The following is a 10395-nucleotide window of genomic DNA, read 5'->3' as shown; positions in this document are numbered from 1 at the left end:
TTGATTTACGTGCAACACAAATTGAATAGTGTAAATTGTTACTAAGTCAAGGGCAATAACAATAAAATTACTAAAAATATCCACACAAAAATACCCAGGTGCACAACTACACATGCTGATCAACATTCTTGTAAGGTTTCATGACTCTAGGTCAAATACTTTTTAGCAATGTGCGACACAAGTTGAAAATTGGAAATTTTTACTAAGTCAAGGGCAATAACTCTAAAAATACTAACTATATCCACACAAAAATACCCAGGTGAACAACTACACATGCTAATAAACATTCCAGTAAGGTTTCATGCCTCTAGGTAAAATATTATTTGAGTTACTTGCGACACAAGTAACTGTTGAAACTTGCAAATTTTTACTAAGTCAAGGGCAATAACTCTAAAGATACTAAATAATATATTCACATGAAAATACCCAGGTGCACAACTTCACATGCTGATCAACATTCCTGTAAGGTTTCATGACTCTAGATCAATTACTTTTTGAGTTACGTGTGACACAAAAAGAGAATGGACGGATGGATGGACGTTCTAACAGGAGAGTAATAATGTGGCTACTTTATTGTTCTCTCTATTGTTCTTTTTAGCCACACAAAAGAAAATAGCCACATAAAAGCATAACGAAATGAATGACATCAAAGAGAAAGAACAGTTACCTATTGTCCCTCTAGCCACATAATTACTGTCCTGTGAGTGCGGATAGACGGACAAGGGTAAATCTAAATGCCCCCACCCACCTATAGTGGGGGCACAATAAAAAGTTACAGTCCAAAATATTTTACTGCACCAAAACTTTAATCTGAAATCTTGACACAGACGCCGGGGTGAGTAGGACAGCTCTCTATATACTTCATATAGTCAAGCTAATAAGGAATTCTAAAATGCAGGGAGTTACACTTTATGTCACAGGTTTACTCAAAAATAGCAAAATATACCTTAAAAGTTCTCAGCATCACTTCATCTCCACTTCACATGCTTCTAGGTACTGCAAACAAAAAGAATATATTTTAAAGTTATTCAACTTAACCGACTCACAGACAGCTATGCCTTTTTTGTACATTATCTCCCGACGTATAGATACGCCTTTCTTGTACCTTACCAACTTAATACCTAGAGTGGTTTCAGATATACTGAATATTAATTAGTTTAGATGTTTATTTAATCAAATTCTTTCAGAGACCAAGCTCCACTTTTCACAAGTTCTAGATAGTTAGAAGCAACACAGGAGTTCTAAGCAGGCCTAATTCTAGAAAAGTGCTTGGCAGACTAACCTTTCCTTGATAGTCAAGAAATATTTAATGTTTGTCAGATTAACTTTTGATAGTTTTTGAGAAAAAAAGACAAATATTCTGTCACCATTTTAGGGAACAAAAATGGCTTTCATGTTTTGTTGCCCCTTATTATAAATTAAACAACTGTCAATGTCATCTAAAGATCAAGGTCATATCTAAATCATTGAACATGTATGTTTGGTAACATGTGTTGTTTTGTCCAAATGCAAACAAATTAAAATTTAAAGTTTTAAAGAAATGTTAAAACAGAAATTTTAGAAAAAAGTAAAAAAAAAGCCAAAGTATGCCAATAGTTCAAAATCTAGGAAATCTGATATTTGACAAAAACTGAAATTCAATAATATATCTGAAACTGTGCACACTGACAGGGTCCAAATCTCTTAGCTGTAGTCATCAAAGGACAAGAAGATAGATGACTAGGTCAAAATATAGGTCAGCTGATAACAAAGTTCAATTTTACATCTTAAACTGTGCACATGGTCCAAATTTCATAGCTGTACATTAAAGGACAAGAAAGTAGGTAACTATGTAAAAAAAAAAGGATGGCTGATATTTTACATCTAAAACTGTGCTTGTGGTCCAAATTTCATAGCTGTACATCAAAGGCCAAGAAATTGATCTAGGCCAGCTGATATTGAAGTTCAATTTTACATCTTAATCTGTGCACTTATGATTGAAGGTCAAGGTTAGTCTGGTATACTTGAAGGTCTTGTCCCAAGGGTTGTTGTGGCCAGGTATTAAGACATTTAATTAATGCACCAAGAACTTAAAAAATTATGATCAAGTAAATTTGCGAACGACAATGGCAACCCGACATGACTGTTACTATATACCTCTACTTATCTTTTTTTTTTAAAAGTCGAGCTAAAAATGAAGATTAAAAGGAAAAGTATAATTAATTTTTAATGGACTGTTCTAATTTCAAAACAATAATGTACATGTATTCCAATAATTCAGAAAGGTTACATTATTGTTTACCAAAATAAAATTTAAAGACTTGGATAGTTTTATATAAACTTAAAAGGAAAAAAACACTTACTTATTGATTTCCATTTCTCTATGAAATCACTTCTGGATATCTTGTCTTTATAAGCCCAGCTAGTAAAGTCAAGTTCAAGACAAATATTGTAGCTTCACCTGCAAAAATATAAAATTATTCATTCATGAAAAAAAAAACATGACCATAATTTAAGTACTGTGCTGCTATGAGAATGTGAGAATGACGTTGCATTTTTTTGTGTACACAAAAGTTTACAATCTTTGTCTGAAGGGGTATAACAGGTTCTGTAGAAGAAAATATAGTACAAGATAAACAAGAACTGTCGGAGGACAGTATTGGCTCGACTATTCAAAAAGTTGTCACAAGGGTGTTTTATTAAGTATAATAATGCTAATTACCTATGAATACATAAAATTGACGTTGAAAATGGGGAGAAAAATCAGCCTAAATGCAAGATAGAATTATGGATCTTGGTCAGTGACCTACAATTATGATTCTAAATGCATATATGTGAAGTTTTAAATAAATATCTTTAATAGTTATTGAGATATGTAAAACTTGCATGTAAACATTAACCAAGTGACTAAGTAGAAAAGGGAAGAATTGAATCAGCCTAAATGCGAGTAGAGTTATGGAACTTGGTCAGTGACATACAATTATGACTCTCCAATTATGACCCTAAGTACATGTGTAAAGTTTCAAGTAAATATCTTTGAAGACCTTTAACCTTTAACCAAAATTTCTAAGTTTCAAAGGGGCAAATAATTCTGTAAATATTGCAGGCAGAGTTATGCAATTTTGCACACTGATGTACATGGTTACTATAATAAAGGATTGTAAATTTCAAATGAATATCTCAAGCAATAATTTTACAAAAAAACTTTAGCCAAAATTTCTATGTTATAAAGGGGCATAATTCTGTCAATATTATAGACAGAGTTATCTAACTTGTCAATCTGATGTACATTGTTACTATAAATAAGTATTGTAAGTTTCAAATGAATATCTCAAGCAATAATTGAGATATTTGACTTTACAAAAAACTTTAACCAAAATTTCTTAGTTAAAAAGGGTCAGAATTCTGTAAATATTGTAGACAGAGTAATCCAACTTGTCAATCTGATGTACATTGTTACTATAAATAAGTAGTGTAAGTTTCAATTGAATATCTCAAGCAATAATTGAGATATTTGACTTAACAAAAAACTTTAACCAAAATTTCTAAGTTAAAAAGGGGCATAATTTTGTCAATATTGTAGGCAGAGTTATCCAACTTGTCAATCTGATGTACATTGTTACTATAAATAAGTATTGTAAGTTTCAACTGAATATCTAAAGCAATAATTGAGATATTTGAATTTACAAAAAACTTTAACCAACATAGACGCGGACGCCGGGGCGACTACAATAGCTCTCATATTCTTCGAATAGTCAAGCTAAAAATAGAATTTTAAATGTCTTAATGGCAAATTTTGTAAAATCATTAGGATGCAATTAAACCGACATCTTTAGGAGTTCGAGTATCACAAGTTGTCTAACTTAGAATTGGAAAATAAAAGTAATTTGTAATAGTATCTAATAATTTAAATATACCGGAAAATTATTTTTATCCTGTGTAGTATGCAGTGAGTCAAAGTACTTGTGCAGTGCACAAGTATTTTGTGCCAGGTGAAACAATTTGTGTACATTTATTCATTCCGTTTAGTATTCAGTATAATTTTTAGGTTGTACCAACTTGCCAGATATTACTTTGAAAATAAAGTGAAATGAGAAGTTTATAGAAATTAACACAACACAAATCATTAAAGGAACTCCACTGAGGTTTATAAGCGTAAAACATGAAATTTTAATTTTTTCACAGTCATATACATGAGCACTTAAAACATCAATATTTATAAAATATAACCAAAATTTTTAAAGAAATACATTAAAAATCATATGTTTGCAGGGAATTCCCCAGGAATTTTTTTAAGCGCTACATTTTTTTAATAAGACGGGGGTGGGTGCGGGAGGGGGTTTTGACCCCCATACCGCGTGTCGAAAATTTTTGCCATTTAAGGTGTCAAGATACTGCTGTGGGCTGTTTTAAAACAAATAATGAAAGCTTTTCACTTGATAAACATTTTCTTAATTTTTATTATTTACTTTTTCCATTTCCAACAATTCAAATAAATAAACAATTATATATAAACACAAGTTCACAACATGTGATCAACATTTATATGTATGTGTGTGTCCCATTTAAATGAGTATATTTCAGTTGTTTTTTCTTCATTAACATCATTAAAAGTGGGCCTGTCTTCTAGGTTTGTTGTCATTCCATGCCTTGACTGCCTTCTCAAAGTTGAAAGATTCTAATGGGGGTCCTTAAAGGGAGACGGCAAGAAGATAGTTTAGAACTTTAACAGAGAGACAATTCCTGTTTTCAGTCTTAACTCTCTTCAGACAGCTGAATCCTCGCTCAAAATCTGAAATTAATAAATAAAAGTAATCATTTATGTTAACCTCATGTCGTTTATTTATATTGTTTGTTTGATGTGAATATTTGAAAATTTAAAACTTCCAGCCTGTTTAAACTTTACTAAGTAAAAAAATCATATTTGAAATGTTGAAAAACTTCTAGCAAAGTGTTACACATCTGCAACTGTCATTGGAATTTCATTAATGTTCAAGAATGAATGAATTTAATAATGCTTACCTGCAGTAGAGGTTGGGAGGAGGAGACCCACAGCAGCAATTCTGTAAAGAGCTGGATGACTGGTAGAAAGGTTGCCAGTAATCCAGGTCATGGTCTGGTCGGCTGACTGATCAGTCCCCTCTAGACTGGCATGTACCTGGTGCCAGTGGCTGCTGCACTGCTCCATATCTACACCAAAGTGCCTGGCCAGCTCCTGTATGTCCTGACAAACCAATGCTAAGGGGTAGGACACTAGATTGCACTTCACAAAGCTGTCCATCAGGCTCGATTAAAGAGGGCCTGCAAAGTTAATATTTTTTTTTCATTTTGGGGATTCACTGAACAGAAACAGATTACAAGACATTTTTAATTAAAAAAGAAAATGACCAATTGGCTGTCACTAAGTGGGATTGTTGATGTAAAGTTTTTGTTGTTGTTTTCACTCATTTGCAAGTTGATAATGAACAGTCGTAAATGTTTTCAATGTTAAAGTAGCCATCAACCAAATTTATTTCTGAATATCTATGCAGTTTAACCCAAGAGTAAAAAAAGAAAAAAAAAAGCAAAATGATCCTGAGACAGTTTCAACGACATTGCTCACCAAAAAAAAAATTGATAGTGAACTAGGCTTCCCTTATTCATGTTAGACATATTATTTTTTGAAATCTTAATACTACAGTACTGCTTTAGACGTAACGATCATAAGAAAGTGAAAGATGAAATTGAACATTACACTTATATCAAGACAATTAACCCATTCATCCCTAAATATCAAACTGTTATATCGCATGTCAATTAATGCCAATTATATTATCAAAGCAATAAAAGTTATTACACCTACCTGAAACATGTAAATATCACACATGCCGCGGTTAAATTGCACCCATCTCAATACACGGTAATTGACAACTGGAAGCACAATTCAATTATATTTTTCGCTAGTATGTTAATTAACTGCTATTTGAGCCTCATTATACTTTATTCATGTTTATTACTCCATTATGTCATGTTTGTACATGGAATGAGAGAATTAAATGTTTTTTGACTTGACTTGACTTGACTTGACAACACCTGAAAGTGCACCAGCAGTCGTCTGCAGACATCGATGACAGGTGTCTGTGACGTCACACAGTCTAAAGGCAATCAGTGTATCGGATTGTGTATACGCCTCGGGTAATTATCTACACAGGACATGTATATTGGCTTGTTTATTTGGCTAATTGGGGTTAACTTATAGACACAAAAGAAAGGGATATCGGTCATTTTTTAAAGCGCTATGATAATTTTAAGCGCATCGGGATTTCTTGTTCTGAAATTTTAGCGCATCGGTGCCGATGCGCTAAAAGCGCCTGGGGAATTCCCTGGTTTGTGCTATTCTCAGTCCGATTTATGTGTAAAGCGTTTAAACGCTTTTCAATTTTGGGTCATTTTTCACTATTATAATAATTATTCTGGAAAAATGGAGCAAGCTAAGAATCTGAAATTTTGCACATGTAAGTAATTAGTATAGATCTGCATCAAATAGAGTAATAATCTCAAAAAAATATTTCCAGTTCCGTCATGTCAAAAAACCTCAGTGGAGCCCCTTTAACCCATTACTTCATATGCACGCCTTTTAACGCCTTTTTCCACCCCCCCCCCCCTTTTTGTTGTCTCAAATGATGAAAAAATGCCTTATTTAGGCCCCAAACACTTGTTTTTGTTTGAGAAATGTTGTTAAAAAAAGTGACCTCTTTTTCGGCGCGGCCCCCCAACCAAAAGATACATCAGGGGGTTGCCAGAAGGGGGATGTGCCCCCTTCTGTTTGGGGGGTTTGAAGGGGGGCGGAGTCCCCCTCATCGCCAAGAAAAATTTTGGACTTGTGAGAGGCTGTAAATGACCCCAGATTGATCATAAGGTAACGTGTAACCAACGCTGAAAAGCATTTGACTCTATCTCAATCCATTGAGAAAGTGCAGCACTTTGAAATCAATTTTGATGGAAAAAATCAACGCAAAATAGTGATTTTTGACAATTTTGAGATGTCCCCTCGTTGTCATGGTAACAGAAAATTTAAGCCTGAGCATGTTGTTGCAAGTGCAATGGTCCAGTCAACATTTGTGCCAAGTTTGATTAGTGTTGAAGCAGTTTTTATAGTATTATAGCAATTTGAACTTGTAACGGGAGACTTTTCAATGAAAACAGCCATTTTTCACAAAATGCTCATGAAGTAATGGGTTAATAGTCTTTTGAAATTAACACAACACTAAATATTTCTTTAGGTGAAGACAAAAATAACATGTTTATTTACAGAAACTATTTTTCGCGAGAAAAAAAAAAAAAAAGAGTACAATTCGGACCAGTCTTGCATTGATATTTAACTAGAACATTAACTGGCAACCTTACCTAGTACGTTACGCTGACAGGTGATTAATTTGTCAATATTTTAATTTATATCGCAAGCCTGCATGCCTTACGATGGAAAATCACAATTTGATAACTGTTTTACTGTTATAGTTGACTTGCCTGCTGCGTAACTAAATACTTATCCTAAACACAAGTGTCTTTAAAAAGATACTTGAACTATGTCAAAAAGCTTTTACCTGAACAGGTTATTTTGAATTTTATTGTAGCAGTTAATTTGTAGATATAGGGAACACTGCAAATGGAACTGTAACTGCATGTTGTGTTCCAGTAAGTATTATATCTACTGTAGAAGATGCAGATAATATACTGTGTGTACCAGAAAAATTTGAAAATTTACCATTTTTATTTGGTGTCTAATTTGGTATGCACATGACTGTTACCGGGATCATTATATACATGTGTAACATTATTGTTGTAAATCTCATCGCTTTGGAAAAAACTTATTGAATGTATATTCCGTACAGACTGCAGAATAGTCAGAATGAATGAAAAAATGTGGTAGTTATTATAACAGGGTGGGCATTTAATTATTAAAGAAATAGTGTTCCACCAGAATACCTTAGTTAAGTACAGGACATTATTATTGTTATGCCTTAAAATTACATTTAAAGTGATATTATGCTAATCCTTATAAATGTTAATGTTGAGTGCTGTAACGTGGAAAAAGTCGTAATAACTTTACATTTTGTCACAATGTTTTCAATAGCCCATTTCACTACGATTTCTCACGTAAATTAGCGAAGTGCTACGATCAGATTCTGAGTATATAATCAACTGACCAATCAAATGCTGGTGGATGCATGTACAATCTATTACTAATAATAGTAACATAAAAATAAACAAAGGAAATTTACATGGCGGATTCTTATCACAAAGTTGAAATATTTCGAGAAATATGCCGTTATACTGCACGGTTAACTCATTGACCCCTCACGTCACGATAATGCGTCAGTTTAAACTTCTCGCCTATACCTAACGCCACGATAACGAGTCGATATCGACTTTACACCTGTCCTGCATGCCACATATATGCGGCTAGATAAGACTTGCTTTACTTCCCGGTCGCCACGTTGTAGCGTCGTAAATCATCGGTTGTTTTCAAGGTATTTCCCGAGAATATTTAAATATTAGCCAATCAGAAATCGGGTTACATTTTGAATAGAAAAACCGTAATTTGAGACCGATGCGGAGGATAATCCATTGGATTCTGATAATGAAATGTTTAAATTTGACATCAGAAAGTAGTTTAAAAAATGAAAGTAGGGATTTTGACTGAAGGGGATTATGTCCGTACACCAAAATGAAAGTGTTTGTGGGAGTTTACCAGAAGAATAAGCATTTTTTAATTCAATAAACACTCGCTCGTCAGCCGCTGAATCACACGCCATTATCGTAAATATAAACAATACATGTACACTCGAGAACCAGTATTTCATTGGTCAAACATATTAGCACTTAACCTCCCACGTGATGCGTGTCTACGAATGTTTCCAATAAATTACGAAAGGCTGGTGAAATGGGCTATTGATCATTTTGATATAATCATAATCAGTAATGAGGTTGACACTAAATATGTTAGTATTCATCCGTAGCTGTTCTAACAGAAATTAGAAACATTCTACGGTCGCTATTGCTCCCGTCAAACTCGAAGTTTCTAATTTCTGTAGAACAGCACGGATGTCACATAAAAGTTGGGCAGTCTTTTTTATATTAAGCAATTTTAATTTCACCCTTATCATTTTGTTTGTCATTATAAATTATTGGTCAATCCATGTTTCATTAATTGATCATTTAGAGATTGTAACATTGAATATCGCTAATTCAGCTCAACTTCGACATTAAAAAATGAGCATACTGTCACAGGTCTAAATGTGTTTCCTAGAAAAGTTGGGATTATGTTTGATCTGCAAATTAAGTCATTGAATAAAATGAGTGATTTAGAGTATAATCAATCAATAGTATCTTGACCAGTTGCCCTTATCTGGAACTGATTATAAAGTTTTCCTGACTGACCACCCACTGTTATAAATATTAAATCATATCACAACAAATCCTTTAAATACAATGCAGCTTGTTAACTCAAGCAGGGATTTTTGGCTTATTTTATAGTCGTTATTGGGTCATATTCCCAATTGAAAATAGTATATTATTTTCCCAATCCACATAAAAAATTCCCAATTAAAAGTTACAAAATTAAAGTATTGAATCTTTGCAAATAAGGGCTCCTTCACTGTAATAGTGCTTAAATAATTGAAGATGCCACCATAGACAGAAATTGTTTGCATCCATTTATTTTAATCACTTTAAAATTTCAGTCATGCTTTTTTTCACCATGTGTTGTGTTCCTAAAATCCTGGAAAAAATCCCTGTAACTTTTGTCTCTTTTGTGTGCATTCCATTAATGATCAATAAATTCACTCCTGCTGCATGCACAGTCTAAATAATCTGTATGATTATAATCATTAAAGTATACTTTTTAATACAAATTAGTGTTTGAAATTATTTTCTTTAAAGATTAATTTTCATTATATTTCATCTTTGCCAAATTCCTTAAAGTTTTTATTTAAAGCTAAACCTTTTCTATATAAAACTATTTTTTTTTCCACACTGGTTTGAGGCTAAAATAGGCATGAACGAAGCCAAAAAAAATGAGAATTTTATAGAAAGATAGACTTTTCAGTAGTTTCAGTAATTGCAATTAATTTATTAAATGTTAATTTCCCGTGATATTATGTAATGAAGAAACAGTTACATACCAGCCACTTACCTTCAAAAAATGAAGATCTTCTTCAAGGCGGACACAGACCTGTAGGGCCTACTAGCGCCGATTTCCTCATCGTTATTGTACAAAGTATCCGAATCAATATCTTCTTTCAAACGCCACATCATCTTCACGTTTTAATTTCAAAATTTTTAAAATAAAATATGACCTATACATACTGTTATTGAGTGCGTATCACATCCGAGGCGAGTGTGATCAGTACATTAGCAGACGATGACCCAGATTAC

The 10395-nt window shown here is 33.1% G+C and overlaps 1 protein-coding gene and 1 long non-coding RNA gene across 2 annotated transcripts; both read right to left on the bottom strand.

Annotated features, from left to right (window-relative positions):
* Positions 1–425: 425 nt before the first annotated feature.
* On the bottom strand, positions 426–10289 carry LOC132752210 (uncharacterized). Its single transcript, XR_009628782.1, has 3 exons — positions 10154–10289; positions 2343–2440; positions 426–996 (listed from the first exon to the last, which is right to left on the bottom strand). It is a non-coding gene; the product is annotated as an uncharacterized LOC132752210 (long non-coding RNA).
* On the bottom strand, positions 4422–5890 carry LOC132752208 (uncharacterized). The gene is made up of 3 exons (XM_060742518.1): positions 5822–5890; positions 5002–5280; positions 4422–4771 (listed from the first exon to the last, which is right to left on the bottom strand). The coding sequence occupies exons 2-3, from the start codon at positions 5258–5260 to the stop codon at positions 4671–4673; spliced, it is 360 nt and encodes a 119-aa protein (XP_060598501.1). The 5' UTR covers positions 5261–5280; positions 5822–5890; the 3' UTR covers positions 4422–4670.
* Positions 10290–10395: the final 106 nt, after the last annotated feature.

This window comes from Ruditapes philippinarum, unplaced genomic scaffold (genome assembly GCF_026571515.1).
Source record: "Ruditapes philippinarum isolate M1 unplaced genomic scaffold, ASM2657151v2 ctg11939_1_1_1_1, whole genome shotgun sequence".
Taxonomy (NCBI): Eukaryota; Metazoa; Mollusca; class Bivalvia; order Venerida; family Veneridae; genus Ruditapes; species Ruditapes philippinarum.
The sequence above is the reverse complement of the archived record's forward strand: the minus strand, read 5'-3'. Positions and strand labels throughout refer to the sequence as shown.